The 18,533-nt window shown below is 41.0% G+C and overlaps 1 protein-coding gene and 1 long non-coding RNA gene across 10 annotated transcripts in view; one reads left to right on the top strand and one right to left on the bottom strand.

Moving 5' to 3' along the window:
- Positions 1-819, bottom strand: part of LOC310677106 (uncharacterized protein) — a 332,640-nt gene extending 331,821 nt beyond the window's left edge. For 8 of the 9 annotated variants that reach the window (XM_083439493.1, XM_083439496.1, XM_083439492.1 and 5 more), the window contains exon 1: positions 697-770. In XM_083439493.1, the coding sequence (XP_083295619.1) occupies positions 697-719 (23 nt within the window). In that variant the 5' untranslated portion in view covers positions 720-770. Of the gene's footprint in view, positions 1-696 lie in introns of all 9 variants that reach the window. The other variant, XR_014510919.1, reaches the window with a different exon arrangement.
- Positions 820-1,219: 400 nt separating this feature from the next.
- On the top strand, positions 1,220-16,808 carry LOC310677125. The gene is made up of 3 exons (XR_014510942.1): positions 1,220-1,359; positions 15,270-15,384; positions 16,671-16,808. It is a non-coding gene; the product is annotated as an uncharacterized lncRNA (long non-coding RNA).
- The last annotated feature ends 1,725 nt before the right edge of the window (positions 16,809-18,533 follow it).

Raw genomic sequence — 18,533 nt, 5'->3', positions numbered from 1 at the left:
ATCAGCCATTGCCATTCACAATAAAGGTGTATGTGTATGTATGTATATATGTGTATATATATATATATATATATATATATATATATATATATATATATATGGTGGGCACTGTAAAGCTACAATATTCTACTTAGGCTAAACACCACTTTTTAAAAAATCTCAAAGAAAATTCACAATCTTTACACAATTCTCATATAATACAACTTGGTTTGCTCTGAGGTAAATGAGAGAACAGGGTTGCAGTCTAAGGCTTCAGTTTTGTATGCATTTATGTTATATATGCTGCTGAAAGCATGGATACTTTTTTCTGAATAAATATTCATTGGTTTTCTCTATCAAGAATTTCTACTCCATGTGCTATGTCTGAAGAGAGCTGTGCATTGCCAAATTGCCCCGGAATTTTGTCTAAAGTGAAATCTGAGACAAATCTGAACCATCCCGCTCAGGAATTTTGGGGGAAGTGAAAAATATCCCCCCCCCACATTAACGAAATTGAAGAGGTGGGGTGGGGAGTTCCCATCTCTAACTGGGAGTGGGCAGTACTGAATGCTGAGGAAACCCCTTTATATAGCTTTGAGAAGCTCACCATGTGGTGGTGCCACAGACAATGCAGGCCATTTTGCCACACTAGCTACCTGGAAACACACTAGCTACCTGGAAAATCCTCTTGGCAGCATGCATGAAGTTTTCTCTTACCTTTCAAACTTTTTGATGGGCATGGAGAGTTAACCACTCAGCCATGCTCCCAGCCCCTCGAGCCAGCTGTTTCCATCAGAAATTTGCAGTTTGGGAGCCCAGATTCTGCTGCAAAACATCTTCACAGACACACCTCTTCTATCAGTTGCTTCCAAAATCCATGGAAACATGGATTACTACTTGCTCTGTTCGTCTATTGCAGCAAGGAGAGGAGGGGAAAGCAAACGTTTCTGTGAGCTTTTGCATTGCCAGGCTGAGCTGAGTGATGCTCTTACGCTCGTCAGTAGCTGTCCGTAGCTAGGGAAACCCCATGGTTTCCTAGCTATAATTCTAAGCTTTCAACCTGTTGCTAGGGAAACCCTGGTATTTCCTAAGTGAAGCGCTGCCTCATTGGTGCCTGGACTCCTTCGGTTCCAATCTGTCTGTGAAATCAACGTAGTGGTGTGACAGAAAGTCTTCCTATGGCTGCAGCAGGATTGAAACCGAGCATGAGACAAGCCGATTCTGTGATGCTATTCTAGGGAGAGGGTCTTAGCAGCAGCCATCTTTGGGGTGCCAAGTTTACCCCATATAGCAACCCCAAGAAGCAAAACAGTGGATGCCTGAAGCATAAAGGACAAAGATGAGCCTTGCTGAATGCTTTCCCCTCAGAAACAGCCCCAGGTAAGAAATGAGAAAATGGTTGGGGAAGGAGGGGGAGGCTAGTTTCTGCACGGAGACAAAGATTCCTGCTTCAGATCTTGCAGTAGAGTTTTTCTAAATGCAGTAGCTGCATGAGTTTGTATGTTTTATTTATTTATTACATTCCTCTCCCCACCCCAGGAGTTCAGAGTGGCAGACACTGTTCTCCCCACCCCCCATCCTCCAAATTTTCTCTCACAACAATCTTGTAAACTACATTAAACTGAGAAAGAGAGAAAGAGTAGTCCACTAGGTTTTAAAGCTGAGTGTGGATTGGAACCCAGGTCTTCCTGGCCCTAGTCTGACACCATGCTAGCTCTCATTAAAATCTGAAACTTTAAAACAAGCAACAAAACCATGTCCAAATGGCACATACAAACTGCACAATCAGAAGAAAAACAGCAGCAGCAGGAAATCAGCTGTAAGAAGAAAAAACCTCAGGACCAAACCACATGTTACATTCAAAAGAAATTTCCTCTTAAGTGTAGAATTTTCCTTTCGCAAAGATCAGGATCGTAATACTGAGCAGGAAGAAACGGCAATTAATCTTTGCTCTGCTTTGGACTCAATCGAGAATGGGCTTGATCACAGGTAATGGAAGGGGAGGGAGGTGGTGGCAGGGCACAGTGGGGGAAGAGATATCTCTCTCCTACCCGCCAACATTTCTCTGATGAAAATAGGGACGTCCCATTCCATAATGATAACTTTGCTATTTCTACCCCACACATCTTACTGGGTTGCCCCGCCCACTCTGAGCAGCTTCCAACGTATCTAGAAACATAATAAAACATTAAAAAAAACCTTCCCCATACAGGATTGCCTTAAGACGGCTCAGGGGTCAGATAACCCCATACCCTCCAACATTTCTCCTATGAAAATAGGGACTTCCTAAGAAAAAGTAAAACACTCCAGGATCAAATCAGAAACTGGGGTGGCTTCTCTAAATCAGGGAGGTCCCTAGAAAATAGGCACACTTGGTGGTTCTGATTATCTGTTCAATCCTAGTCCAGATTGGAAGGAAAATCCTTCATTAAAGGCAAGCCATGTGATTAACCCAACACATAGTTTGGCCCACTGTTTGATTTAGGGAAAATAAAAAGTTATTTGGCATCAAAGATATCTTCTTCTTCTTTGGCGATCCCTCGTAACCGAGTAAGATTGTCTTCCATAAACACGGTTTTAACAATGAGTCCGTAAGTGACTGTGGAAGCCAATTCTGGATCCACACGTCCTTCCACAGTTGGGACATTGGTTTCTGGGTGGGAGTTGATCACAGTGTGGATTTGCCACACATGCCTTCCTCCTAGCACGTTTCTCCCTTGCGTCCTAAGTTCAAGTGTTTTCAATGCCCATAACACCTTTGGTAAAGGCTGTTCTTTAACTGGAGTGCTCACAGGCCAGTGTTTCCCAGTTGTCAGTGTTTATACTACATTTTTAAAGATATGCCTTGAGACAGTCTTTAAACCTCTTTTGCTGACCACCAGCATTACGCTTTCCATTTTTAAGTTCGGAATAGAGTAGTTGCTTTGGAAGACGATCATCAGGCATCCGCACAACATGACCAGTCCAACAAAGTTGATGTTGAAGAATCATTGTTTCAACACTGGTGATCTTTGCTTCTTCCAGTACACTGATATTAGTTCGCCTGTCTTCCCAAGTGATGTGTAAAATTTTTGAGAGACACTGTTGATGGAATCTTTTGAGGAGCTGGAGATGGCATTTATAAGTGGTCCATGTTTCACAAGCATATAGCAAAGTTGGTAGTACAATAACTTTGTAAGCAAGCATTTTGGTTTCCCTGCGAATGTCCCGGTCCTCAAACACTCTGCACTTCAATCTAGGCGATGCTGGATTTTGGCATCAATGTTGGGCTTTGTGGAAAGATAACTGCCTAGGCAAGAGAAGTGATTGACATTTTCCAACGTTACACCATTGAGTTGGATTTGTGGCGCTGCAGAGGGGTTATTTTGTATTTGTTGGTGCAGCACTTTGGTTTTTTGGATGTTGAGTGATAGGCCAAGCTTTTCATAAGCTTCTGCAAAGATATTTAGGATGGTTTGGAGGTCATCCTCTGAGCGTACGCACACTACGTTGTCATCAGCATACTGAAGCTCTATGATGGAAGATATATATGAGGCCATCTCTGCAATTGTCACCCACCTAACATCAGAAACCCAAAGATCTTAATGCACAGGAAAGTAGACATGAGAAAAGACAGCTTTTAGATATCCAGGAGGGCCTGAGCTGCCACAAACTTTAATGATAAGCATTAGCACCCTGAACTGATTTGGGAAGCACCTCATCAGGTTATGTTTCAGAACAGAACCATGGTTTTGAGCTTTCATTATTTACCGGTAATGAAGTTTGTAATAACCATGATTGGTCAATATTTTTGGTACCTGTGTTTTTACTTTTTAATGGGATGCAGGGAGGCTTGGAGAGGGGTGGGTGGTTGATTGACAAGCATGGAAATAAAGCACTGTTGTTATAAACCTAATGCAACTAACTGTGTGATCCTATATGTGCCAGCTCAGTAACAGCAGAGTCCTATGCATGCCTGCTCAAAAGTAAGTCCTAGGTATGTGTGAATAAGATTGCAGCCTAAAAAGCTGAATCCCTTTCATGCACCAGAACAGCAATAAGGTAGGTGTTTTGTGAGCCTCTCTAAGGAAAGTGTTCCACAGTTACCACAGTCAGTGGGAATCCCATATAGAGAGAGTGCTGTTGCACTCAGTTCCTGCTTGAGGGCTTCACACAGGTTGGACACTTGTAAATACAGACTGCTGGACAAGATGGGCCTTATGCTCTTTGCTGGGGTGTCACCACCAAGAAGGCCCTATCTTCTGTAACTCTCACTTCATTTGGTGAGGGTACTGGTAGGAAGCCCTCTACAGAATTTCTTGATGTATAGACAGGAAAATATCAAAAGGTACTTAGTCCTAAATCACAAAGGGCTTTAAAGGAAAATGAGCACATTGAATTAGATTCAAAACCGGACTGAGAGTCTGGTCAGCATAATATTGTCATAGTCCCAGAAAAAAACCCTTTTTAAAAGGCTCTGATGGATCACAGACTTTCAGTGGTATCACTGGTCATTTAGTTAAAGCCTTAATGCAGCAGTTCCCCCTATTATTATTACTTTATTGGGTTTTATTGTAATAATTACAGATGCCTGCCCCTTCCTCCAACACAAATGTAAAAACTGTCTACACACCCCAGCTCTGCTACCCCACCTCCCTCACTCAGATGGCCAGAAAGACCATCTACCATCCTAGCTGCTTAGGGCAAGATAGCTAAATGGGAATCATGTTCCCTGGTTTGTTTGTGGGGTTTCCCCCAACCTTGTAGGGACTACAGATAAACAGTTGTCTGAAGGATTCCATTACATTTCAGATTTAGTTGCGTGAATTATTCGCACCCACCCACCCAAATTTGTGGCCCATTGTTTTTCCACAATAAACAACACCCTCCAATCAGATGTTAAACAGATAAATAACCATGTGATTTTTAAAAGACTTCTGAAAGCAGCCCTGTACAGTATAGGGAAGTTTTAAATGATCTGTGATTTATTGTGTTTTTAATATTTTGTTGGGAGCCACCCAAAGTGGCGGCGTGTAAATAATAAAATCATCATCATCATCATTATACAGTGGTGCCCCGCAAGACGAATGCCTCGCAAGACGGAAAACCCGCAAGACGAAAGGGTTTTCCGTTTTGGAGGCACTTCGCAAGACGAATTTCCCTATGGGCTTGCTTCGCAAGACGAAAATGACGAAAATTTTTGAGGTTTTTTTCCGCTCCCCAACCCCTTTTTCTGAAGCGCTAAGCTGCTAATAGCCTTTTAGCAGCTAAACCGCTAATCCCTTAAGCCTTAAAAAGCCGTTAATAGCCCTTAAAGCGCCAATAGCACTAATAGCGCTAATCCACTAATGGGCTTGCTTCGCAAGACGAAAAAACCGCAAGGCGAAAAGACTCGCGGAACGGATTCTTTTCGTCTTGCGAGGCACCACTGTAAATCATCATAAATAAGAAAGTTGTTGTTCAACCTCTCCCATTTTTAACCAGGGCAGGTCACATCACAGCTCTTAGTTATTCTCTCTGCCGACATTCCTTGGGATGTCTTGGATGGGATGTCCCTATTTTCACCATTCTTGGAAATAGAGCCCTATTCTCAAAAGCAGGAGATGGAAGAGGGAAGGTTGTGTCTGGATAGTGGCTCTTCAGACTGAAGATGGAGAGTCAGGTGACTGAGTAGTCTTCCATATTAAAAAATAGTAAGAATCCTGAACATACAAAATGATAGGTCAGTAAACAGCATTGTAGCTTAGCCGTTTCACCGGTGTGCTAGTTTTCTGTGGGATGGGTTCTGGCTCTTACTCTCCCCACCCCCCATTCCTTCATGTAAGATGCCATCTGCCCTGCAAAGTGGTACAGTCCAGACCCAGCTTTATTAACTCATCTGCTCATTGTGAAAGCTAGACCATAGCTAGGAGTACCCAATCCATGTATTGCCATCTACCCTGGCTATAAAATCTCAATGAAATAAAATCTCTAGTAGACATTGGAAATACGTTGCTTTAACCATTCTGAATGTTAAACCTCATAAATTTAATACACCTGCAGAGTTATTGTGGAAATAAAACTGAATAACTCTTTGTACATTGTCTGAAGAGATAAAAGGAGAAATTGGGAAGGTCCTTAGGAAAGCATTTCTGGGGGAACACTGTATGTGGAGTAGGTGTTGTCTTCTCCTGTTGGGTTCCTTCCAGCAACGTACATGGATCTCTGCAGTCTTCCCTTTTCCAATAAAAAAATTGTAGCTTATGGAGGGGGCTGTTAGATGGGTTCAGTAGAGGCTGTATGTAGAAATTTATGTAGAATATTGTGGCTTTATCTCAAAAGTTCTGAACAAATGGACTTTGAAACAGCAAAGCACTACGATGATGACAACATTGATCCGGTTCAGGACCCTATTTGGCACCTCAGATCACATTCAATCCAAGTAGACCTGGGCCTGACTTTGAAACTAACTGGGGCCCTTCCATGTTCCTAAGATCAAATAGGTGTTTAAACCCTAGTTAAACATGTGATTGGTTAGTGAGGGGAAAGGAGAAGTGAGAGTCTCTGCCTGCATTGCCTTCTCCCTCTCTTTGCTGTCAACTGCATGTTGAAATAGGGATTCAAGTCCTGATTAAAGCTGACCACCACTGACCCACACTTTGATATACCCGTATCACTCTGGAAATCAACGGCTGCTTCAACCTGTTCCAGGCAAATTCTGGATTGACTTGGATCAGCCCAATTCAGTTCAGGATCCAGGATTTGTCCAGAGCTGGCGCACAGCTGTGTTATTTACCAACCCACAAATGCAGTTTATTCTGCATTTGAAAATTATCGAATTTCAGTGAAATTCTCATTCACAGGGTGCAGGATTTTTGCGGTGCTTACCTTAACGGTTAAAGGCTTTCAGTCTTTTCTCTCATTGTGCAAATCATCTCCCTGGTGATTTGCTCTCTGCAGCCTACCCAGGTACAACCTCTCTGATATCCTAGGCTGGACCTTCATGTAAGCACAAAATACTAGGAAGGCTGCCTGCTTTGTGCCTGACCACTGTTTGTTGTTGAGGAGTTTGAGATGAAGCATTTCCATTAAAAGCATTTTAACTTTTGAAGAAATAAATTCAGAAAGATTTTTTAAAAAAGAAATAGGAAGCATTTCCATTAAAAACAAAACCAGGACCAAGCCTCCCCAGCTTCCCACACATCCATTAAATCCTGCAAGTAGATTTCATGGGGCATTTTTCAGATGATGAAACATGGGCACCTGGGGAGGCTGAAGAGCACTGGATAAATGTTTAATGTGGGGTGGGGAGGACACATGCACCATCCTCGACAACCTTGCAACAGTAAGGTAAACTTATTCCTGTATCCAAAATGATAAAGAAATGATAAAACACAGAGGAAGAAGTATTTTTAAAAAATGGAAAGCAGGTTTCAGTATAGCAGCAGCAGCTTATTACCTCGTTACAGTTATCTGGCAGATAGGCTTAAATGGTTGCAAGCTCTCTGTGTTTTGAAAGTTTAAAATAGTTCCCTCTGGGTTTTTGATGCCAACTCTCTCAATTTTCATCCGCTGACCTACTTATGACCTCTGATGCCTCACATGGTTAACAGAAAGCAAGAGATGTGATTAATTGATTAGGAGGTGAGTATATCAAAGGGACAAAGAAGATTAACACTCATGTAGGAGATTGGTGGCTGCTTTTGAAAGAAGTAAATAAAACTCCCAAAGGACAGAAGCGGTTGGCAGTTTTGCAATGTGTAATGAACAAATTACACTTTCAGCTCATATTTCCTGTAGTGTGCCCTGTTGATGAAAGGCCAAAAAAGTGACAACTTCCTAATTAGTTAACTCTAGGTGACAAATTAAAACTTTCAGAATGAAGTCGGAGAGCATGGAAGATGAAGAAGAGTGGACAGAATTGATGAGAGGCTCTGAGATCCAATTCCTCACACAACACAGTGAGGAAGAATTACTACCTGCAGTGCACAGTCTTACTGCAGCTCTTCGGCTTTCAGTTCATTGTCAATACATAATTGTCATAACAAATACAAAGTACAAAAATTAATTCTTTAAAAAGTGAAAGAACTGGCAGCACAATGAGGAATCAGACTTAGGGATAATATCTAAAGTTAGAGGAGACACATTAAAATGAATGGACACCTGTCAATGGATGTACTCTTAATATGAAATGTATATCATCCAATATGTTGTCATTAAATAATAATCTTATATTTTTATCTTTGCTTGTCCTTTCTTAAACTTTTATATAAGTTGGAAGGTCAACTGAACTCAAAGATACAAATATTTCCCCAGTTGTGATTAGTGTGCAGGCATTGTATTTAAGTGGCTCTTACTGGCCTAGGTAAATATTATAAAATTGAATTAATGATTATCAACCTTTCCAGTGTTGTTTTTCTAGAAAAAGAGGTGCTGGAACTCACCACGAACACCCCCCTTGTTATTTAGAATGACAACGGCGCCCACTTTATACCTCAATTTTACATGTGTTTATTTAGGTCAGTTCCACCCTGCTTCTGCATGGATGATTATCTTTAATCCATATAAAAATGTATACATAATCATAAAATTGTAGGGTTAGAAGGGACCCCAAGGGTAATTAGTCCAACCCCATACATTGAAGGAATAAATATATTTTCAAATATATATCTAAATACCAGTATAAAACAAAATAGCATTTTATCTCAGCATATACATTTGTAAAGGTATTGCATTTTACCCTAAAATTTGTATTCTATGGCATCTTGGTATCCCCCTCCCCTGTTAGCTGAGAACTGGAGAAGTGCAAAACTGGAAGGGTAATTTTGTTCCCAGTGTTGTATTAATTTGGCAGGTGTGAATGACATCAGAGCCTCTTAAAGTGTGGACTGGGCAAAATTCCAGTCCATCCTTACTTACAGGTGACTTTTTATTCAGCCCTGACCCACCATTTGGAAATCCCTGACTGGTGCATGGTAAAAATGAAGCACATCTTTAATCTTTACATCCTTTTCACTTTGAAATTTACACTAAGACATGTTGAGCTAGAGGTAGGCTTATTTCCCCTAATCAATATCCCTGCAGCACGCTCTCCTTGCTTCAGACATTTTATGGGTTATTCCTTTAAACCCTTTCATCTTCCTCCTACAAAGAGGATTCAATTTATCAAGTTACTACAAAGTACCATGCAGAATTTTTGTCAGACCAGCTGTATGCAATAATTACATGCTTCTTCCATTGGAAACCATGGCAACTATCCAATAACTAACACGAAACAGATACTGCAACAAAATATTTCTGGGAATTGATGGGAGAGTGGGTGGGGAGGAGGAGAAGGAATTGACATGCATGGCATAAGAACTAAGCATTACACATTCCTGGCACAAATAAATTCCTGTGGCCAAAACTGTGTACAAATATTTTATGCTTGTAGATTAAATGAAAACGTTGTGCTACCAGCCACCCCAATCTCTGTCAAGTGGTAGCAAGTTCCAGGGGTCTTGGCACTTAACCAGGGATTGTGTTCCTTTGCAATGAGGCATGGTGGAGACTGTAGTGTCATTAAGATATGTGGTTTATTTACATCTGAGTTTAGGTGGAGGGAGTTACACCACAAGGGTGCCTCTTGTTGTTCCTTGGATAGCTTCAGCAAACAGAAGCCAGCCATGCTCCTCAATATCTGTTTGCAGCCTCACCCAGTCAGCCCCACATGGAGTTCCTGGCTCTCTCTTCTTGCCCCAAACCCTTGCTCCAACACAACTCAACCCTTGTATAAAAAGAGCATCCTTCTTGTGGGGACATCCTGGCCACTGTAACCTTGGCAACTTCCCCCTCACAACTTTGCTATGTCTTTTATTAACACACCAATGGGGGAGGACCTCCACCTCACTTCTTGTCTGGTGCTGAATGTCTCACCTTTGTCAGGGTAATGATTCTGCAATCACCTGTCTTTGTTCTTTGATGGCACCTCTCTAAGTAAAACGCCTGAGGAAGTTGGCTTCCTTTTTAGGCCTTGCTGAATCCATGCATCAACTTCCACATTGACTAATTTTAGAAATTATGGGGAGTACCTGGCACCCAGTAATTTTAGGGGGCCCTTGCTTACTGCGACCCCCTAACAGCTGTTTTAGTGCAGCCATCTTCTTGTGGTTATAAACTTTGAAAGCTCAACCACTTCAGAAACAGCCAGTCTTTTCACACAGCAGGTCAGTCTAAGATTATGAACCTAGCAGAAAGCTGAGTAGGAATCACCATCAAAATAGATGTTATACTTGTCAATTGTTCTTAAAACATGGCTTAGCATGGTGGGAATGACTTTCTGCAAGCCTTGGCTTTGTATTCCCCACTCCCCTGCCTTTTTCTGATGTAGTGGCAAAGAGAAGTTTTTGATTCTCTTTTATTCACTGAGGCTTGTCGTGTCATCCGAACCTGGATAATCTTAACAATGGTTTGTCTAAAACAAGGCAACTTCAAATCATAACTTCTAAAGATGACTTGTTTCCACAAACAACAGTTAATATTAATCACAATTGCTGCAGTTTAAATTTAATTAACCGCAGTGAATCAAACATGGAAGCTCCTGAACTCCTCCTCACAGCCACACTGGTGGAGGAAAGAGAAGGCATGAGCCCAAGGTTTGTATTGTAATAGTAATAAGAAATATGAAAGGTGATGAAGTTAAAGATACTATTAATATGAAACAATTATAAAATGAGAACAGTATCTGTTAATATTAAGAGAATGATCATTATAGTTTTTGATCCCAACTGTGATTGCAGCAGCATCCATTGATTTTTTTAGTGTTATTGGATCACTGCCATTTGGGGGAAATTATTTTAATGCTTTTGTAAACAAGAGCACAGAGCCAAGAGAATAGCTGTATTTGTTTTACTGACACGGGCTCAACTGCCTCATTTCAGTCCTGCTCTTCAAATTAAAATTTGGATTGGGTCCAAGGTAGCCAACCTGCCAACTTAAGGCTCACTCCCACTATTGAGAACCATTCAACGCTGGTAATGCAAAGATTGTAAGTATCACTGTCACAAGCAGGTGTGCTGTATTGTGCCAAGGGGAGTTTGTGTTTTGAAACAGGGAGAACGGGACTGCAAGCTCGGCAAGTAAAATTGATTGTTTCCTAGCACTTAGCTTTTGTACAGCTCATTTGTCTTCAAGTAGATCAACTGTGTAGGAAAATCAAAGGCACCATTTGATGCCACGGTTAATTTGCAAAGGGGACAAAAGTTGAACTTGAGCCACAAGCTTTGCAAGTTCAACATTCTGGTCTGGAAGCCCAGCTCTCAGTGAAGGTGGCAACCAAATAAAAGGACAACAGAGGAAACCATTTTGCATAGAATCTGCCCAGGAAGAATTTTAAAATAATTACTATCGTTTAAATAGAACAACAAGCCTCTCACTATAGTGGGCAACCTCAAGACTCCTTCTTTCCCTTCCTTCCTTCCTCTTTCTTTCTTTTTCTTTTTTAAAATCAAATTGTTATTAAGCTTTCAACAACAAAAATACAGTAAAGGTCAAACTAATCTAAAGAGAAGGGAAGATTAAAGAAAGAGCAATAGGAAGTATGAAAGAAAGGAAAGAAAGAAAGAAGAACAGAAAGGAAAGTTGCGTGTCAAGGTCCCCAAGCCACCCCCCAATAATTCACACCTCACACATCAATTTTGGTTTGCGTTTTTGGCACAATTTGGGCCACAACTTTATTTAAATACACACAAGTGAGTGGTTGCTTAGGCATTGGTTCCGACTATCTGTCCTTGCCCAGGGACAGAACTGACTTCCGGATTCCAGCGGAAGCCAGTGAGGGAAACAATTTTGGGGAGAAAATGAAGCTGGGCCTGAGTCCCTCACTTCTCACCCTCATGCTCATGGTGGCTTGCACGGCCCAAGTCCGATGCCAGGGACAAGGATGAAAAGAATGACAAGCCCCTGGATTCTTTTAATGGAATTCCCTTTCCGCACCAGCATTGGAGGGGTAGGCACTTACCCCTCCACCAACCAATTTGAACCAATGCCTAACCGCCAACCGCCAATGGGCAGCTGATCCAGTGCAAGCAGCCAAGAGGACGCCAAAAGTGGGGCGTCCAATATTTAAAACCTCTGACCCCTCCTTCAAAATTGGCAACAAGCAATTCTCCCCAGTGACCCAATTAACCAATTCACTGCCTGGGTCACTCCGCAAATCCTCCCAGCAACACTGGGGTGGCTTGTATCCCCCACCGCAACACGTGCTCTCTGCTAGGGAGAACACGTTGAAATGGTAAAAAGGACTTCCAACTATCCATCTCTGTTATATATACAATAGCTCTTCAAAATAGTCAAATGTTCAGTCCAAATTAGTATTGCTCCACCTCTGCTAGGTGATTTTCCAGTCATAATTCTGGGGTGCTTCAGTTCATTTAATTCTTTCAGTGCAAGAAGTCCAAGGAAAGTTTTACAAATAAAATTATAATACTCTACAATAGTTCTCCTCCGCTCCAGCATCACAACATTTCCTCAAGTATTAGGAAATGTTCAATCTGTCTTTTTCCTCCAAGACTTCTTCACTGTGTTTTTGTATTAGAGCATCAGTCCATAATTATTTGATTATTATACAGTCCTCAATCCACACCCAAATCTATCTATCCCATGTCAACCATACTTCTCTGCCCTTATCTTTCCTACTTTCCATCTTCTGTTTTTCCATTCTTTTACCAGAGTTACTGAAAGAAGCTTGCCATCTATTTCTTTCAATCCAACTTGTACACAGATTCGTCGTCCCCCCCCAATGCTTTCTGTTTCAATTCAGAGCATTTTTTAGTCGTTCCATCCCTATCTGCTGCTCTCACTTTCTTAATCAGACATGGACTGGACAACCCTTCAGACAGAAGATCCTCAAGCTCTTTGACCAGAGAATTGTCTTTTGTACTGTAGTACATATAGTCATTATATCTGCAGTTATAGTGGATGGTGGGCTTAAATCCCTGCATGTTTCACTCTTGGTTGCTACAAAGAATTCCACCTATGTAATATTCTCTGTGGGCATGGCTACCATCCTACACATGTGACACCTGGAAGAACTATATCAATTTATTCACTGGAGAGAGCGCAAAACAAGTTTTTGTGCAGACTCTTGTCAGTCCCTACCTCTACAAAAATAACACCACTCTGTGCAGAACTGGCTGTAATGCCCATTAAAGCTGAAGCCCTTAGACTAGCTCTGCTTTTTTGGTTTAAAACTACTTTTAAGCATGTATCAGAATCCCTCGTGACAATTTGGGAAGACATGACCCCAAACTCATGGAATCATGAAATGCAATCTGCTGCCATGAGGTTAGGACTCTCTGCTTCCTTTCTTGTGACGCAGGGTTTTGAGGAAAGCTAAAGAATTAATACTCCAAAGGTTTCAAGGCGCCGAGATGCAATCACAAACTGCTGAGATCAAGATCTGCCAATCGAACAAATTGTATGCTTTTTTTATTCCATTGTACCCATCCCTGCCAAGATATCTAGCAGATTTGCCCAATGTTAAAATGAGGGTAGCCTTTACTCAGGCAAGACTGAATGTCCTTCCGTTAGCAGATTGGACTGTATGACATAAAGGAGTTCCTAAGGAGAACAGAGTTTGCCAGTGCAACTCACTGTCTATAGAAGACATAACTCACGTACTCCTCAAATGCCCTTTTTATAACTATCTTAGAAATGATTACATCCATCCATTATTAAGATTGCAGAAGGGAAGGGCATCTCTTGCAAAGACCTGTTTTTTGCTGTCTGATGTGGAGAGGTGTATATCCTTTCGAGCATCCAAATTTCTTGCAAAGCCTTTACAAATTTGTGTAATAAAAGGGGGAATGGGAAATGATTTATCCTGTAAAGGTCGGGGAGTAGAAATGTCAGCCACTATTCGTAGTTGAATTCTTGTTATTATTTTCGTGTGTGTAATGGCTGTTCACTAGAGACAATAAATTGAACTGAACTGAACTGTATAATTTTACGCATGGTTTTAGTAATAGTTTGATATTTGCTAGGGTGATGGAATAGGCTGATATTAATGTTGGCATTGTGCATCCTAAATATTGGAATGCAGAATGATTATTCTTGCTCTAGGTCAGTGGTATAACATTTGCACTGCTTGGGAAAGGTTCCAGGTTCAATCCATGGTACCTCCAGGCAGGGCTAGAAGAAAGCCCTTTCTGAAACCCTGGAAAGTCATTGTCAGTCAGTGTAAGCAGTATTAATGTATTTTTAATCTTTGTTGGAAGCTGCCCAGAGTGGCTGGGGAAACCCAGCCAGATGGGTGGGGTACAAATAATAAATTACTACTATTACTAACATAGATGGACCAATGATCTGACTGAGTATAAGGCAGCTTCTGGAATGAACCTGATTTTTAAAAACAAATGTCTTATATACTGTTTACACTGAGTTATATCTACAAGAAAAGGGACGCGGGTGGCGCTGTGGGTTAAATCACAAAGCCTAGGGCTTGTCGATCAGAAGGTTGGCGGTTCGAATCCCCATGCTTGGTCCCTGCTCCTGACAACCTAGCAGTTCGAAAGCACGTCAAACTGCAAGTAGATAAATAGGTACCACTCTGGCAGGAAGGTAAACGGTGTTTCCATGCGCTGCTCTGGTTCGCCACAAGCGACTTAGTCATTCTGGCCACATGACCTGGAAGCTGTACACTGGCTCCCTTGGCCAATAAAGCAAGATGAGCGCCGCAACCCCAGAGTTGTCCGCAACTGGACCTAACGGTCAGGGGTCCCTTTACCTTTTATATATACAAGAAGGCCTTTAGCCAGGACACTAAAAATGCTTTTCGCATTTCCTGACACAGCAATGTGAATGATTAAAAACCTACTTTGGTTACAATGTATATTAATGGCTCCTTTATACTCTCCGCCCCACATTTACATGTCCACACAAATAGCAATAAGGAGTTGGAAAGTGTTTTTAGCATTATGTATGATAACATGCTGTGTTGCGTTTTTTTTGTGAGGAAAACGAACACAGCTCTAAGTTCTAGACACTTGCAATTTGTCAAGAAGTTTCCTTGTTGAAATCCATTTTCTGTTTTTCAATCCCAATACCAGGAAAAGCACTTGGAGGAAAAATAAATGATGTCCTTTCCCATATCCTTTTGTTGTCGTTGTAAAGACACATACTTTCTCTTGCTCACACACACACTAAAACATACCAACATCTCAGTGTGTATTCAGTATAAGTTATGTTATCACAGATGCCCTGCCTTCCATTAGCATGGTTCCCAGAAGACCATCTGCTTGGCTTTTCAAAAAGTGATCAAAAATGTATTTCCCACCCCTGCCCACTCTTTCTAGCTAGACAGAGGACCCCAATGGTGTGAGAGGTAATGCAGGAGTGAAAACTGCTGCAAAAAAGAGGGAAATGTGCCAGTTCTCTCACTTCAAATCAGAGATTGATACTCCTTCATGGGTGAGTATTTGCATTCCAGTTCCTGTTGTGCACACTGCTAGATCCTGTCCCCCCAAATTAAGTGTAAAATTAATATAACTAGTGAGCTTTCTTTCTTTATTCCCTGCTTAAATATCAGAGGGGCCTTCAGCTGTGACAAAATGTTTTAAGAGGGTTATAAAATGAGTGCCACAGAGCGGTTAAAGTTACCCAAAGATGGCATTTGGCAGGTGCCAAAAGCAAGTGTGTTGCATTAGTCTGTCACTTACAGTTTATGTGCCACTTACACCTCCATTTGTCACCAGCTAAATCCAACCCACTTATATTGAAGGTGATTTGGTTTTTATCTATGTGTTGACTCTCAGTATGGGACAGTTACCTTTCCATGTCAAAAAAAACCCCACACACAACAGGATAGATGTGAGTATTTGAAATACTGTCCTGATCATTGTGTCAGCAAGTTTACTCCATGTAAAGGAGGGTTTATTTTTTAAGGTGTTTAAAAATCAGCTCGCACAGCTGTCAAGATGCAACAGATATCATTAATAGAAGGAATTTTGGCTGGTGTACCATTTCCTACCATTGTAGCTTGATGACAGCCTTCCACTAAAATTTCCTAAGGAGACAACAGGAACACTGATCTCAATTGCATTAGGTCATCTGAATATATTTATTCCACAAATCTCTTGCACAGCTTTAAAAAGGGGGTGACATACCCCATCCGTATGTATGTGTGTGCTACAAAGAGATTTAAGATGATGATGATGATGTGGCAAGCTGGCGTTGTTAACCAGTCCTTCCCATCACTACTGTTCCACCATAGAAGGCAGCCTCCCAGGATGTTTTTGTTTGTATGTTTAAAAAAAACAGCAAAAAGAAACACACAGCAGTGTGCAACCTGCAGTTTGACACTTATAATGTATAAATTGCACATTCCACTCTGTTTATATTGTTTCTGGTAATTCAAGATCATAATTTGCATTTCAATCAAAATCACTACCCACTTTTCACTATTCAAATCATGTTCCCTTTAAGCCATTTATGCCTAGTGACAGCAAATTTAAAAAATATATACAGATGTTATCAATGTAGTTCTAGCTTAGAAACATTTTATAAATCGTATCTTGAGAAGAGAGCAGAACTTATTGATTACTCATCTATATCACTCTGTGCACCTTGTGGCAAAATGCTGGCTTCTGAAGAACTTTGTTCACCACATGATATTATCTGTCATCCATCTTAATGCCTTGTGCCAAAGTGTCTGTGACGGAACAAAATAAGCACCTGATCACAATTCCGCTCCACAGGTTTTGGCGTAAATATAGGAAGCAGGAACAATGCCACAATCCAATGGTATTGCAGGCAGTGCCTATTCCAACATTACGAGCAGAAACAAATGCTTCCTCTCACAACAGATTCTCTACTTCACTGGAGCCAAGAAAATGGGATAGAAGAGCATTGTTTGAGTTCTTATTGCTGTGCTCATCAAAGAGATTGACTCTCCTCCATCAGCAAGATGAAGCACTTCTGTGGTAGGTGTACTCTTCAGACCAGCTCTTCAGCAGTTCTAGAAAATTGCAAAAGGAATATAAACGTGTATTTCTTCAAGAGCTAGTCAGACAGGGGAAATTAAACAAGATCCCTCAAGAAGCCGAGAGAAAGCCAAGGGAGAAGCAGAGAAATGGAGAGCATCGCCAAGAGGAAAAAAAACAAGGATGCATCTAGATTGAGATCCATGATTAGGACCACTTTTCTTTAAAATATATAAATAAATAAGATTAATAGCAGCCATATGAGGGAGCATCAGATTAGAACCACTGCATGGATAGAGCATTTAATCATCGCAATGTTCATGATCAATTCAGCTAAGAACAACAGCTACAATTTCCGCAATGTATAAGAGCGGCTTCAATCCATGCATGAGGAACATTTTAAATGGGCTAAAATCTATTCAGCTTTTAGAAAGAAATGGGGAACAGGAAGCGAGCAATTGATCCCCTTGCTCCCTCTCTTAGCAAAGTAGTGGGGTTAGAGGGGTTAAGGGCCTCAAGTATACAGCTCTAGCTTGGAATGGGGACCAGAACCATATGCACAGGGTAGCATTTATGTCACATGCATGTAATAACCATTAAACAGATTGAGGAAATTGCCCTTTTGTCCCATTTGATATCAATGTTTGGTGCAACCTTCTTTTCCATCTTCTTCAACCACTACTATAAATTTAAATTCTAAGAAAGCTCCCTGACAGTATCCACAAATACTATGTCTAACATGATTCATTTCAAGACTGTCCTGGGCCAAATTCTCAGTTTTCCACTATTTGGGCTCTGGTTTTTATGACAATCACATCAGTTCACACATTCCCTATTGGATTCAGTCCATTTCCACGCACATCATTCAATTTAATATATTGCTTTTACCACATAATGTTCTTTGGTTGCTGACAAATTGCATTTCTAAACATGTTCACAAGGTCTTCTCACCTTTTTGAACTTGTCAATATGCAATGTAACTAGGCCTGTTTTAAAACATTAGAGATGATGCATAGGAGGAAATAATCCATCGTGTTCTCTCTTTTTTCCCTATTGACTTACCGCCAATTGGACAGTGTTATTAACCAATTTGGGATTTATTATGTTATGATGAGAAAGCGATCAAGTATCTGGCCACATTCTCTTACAAGCACAATATAATCATAACTCAACAAACAAAAGAGGACTAATTAAGCAGAGGTCGTTGATCTTGCATAGGAGTAGCTATTATGACATGTAATCATACAAAGCACCAATGAGTGACACAGAGCCATACTGTTAAGATTTACTGTACAGAGGAGCATTAACTGGGGGAGGGGGATTAAATTACAAGAAGAGGAGAAAATACTCTTCCAGGGACAGGAATTATCTGCTAGCAAAAGGAAGAACACATCTTTCCATTCTGATATATAATACCCCAGCCTCTTCCACCCCCCCACCCCCCAAAATTAAAGGCTACTAACAATAAAAGAAAATGATAAAACAAATCCAACCAAAATCATAAATCAAAGCATTAGCATAAAAACCAAAACCACAATAAAAAGTACAAAACAGCCAGGAAGTCGGTACACTGATGGATGGAAGGAACATTGTAAAAATCAACATTCTCCATAACCCATTTGCTCGAGGTACTTGGAC

The sequence above is a fragment of the Podarcis tiliguerta genome (assembly GCF_965153285.1).
Source record: "Podarcis tiliguerta genome assembly, chromosome: 4".
NCBI lineage: Eukaryota > Metazoa > Chordata > Lepidosauria > Squamata > Lacertidae > Podarcis > Podarcis tiliguerta.
Note: the sequence above shows the minus strand (reverse complement) of the source record. Positions and strands in the feature narration are given on the sequence as shown.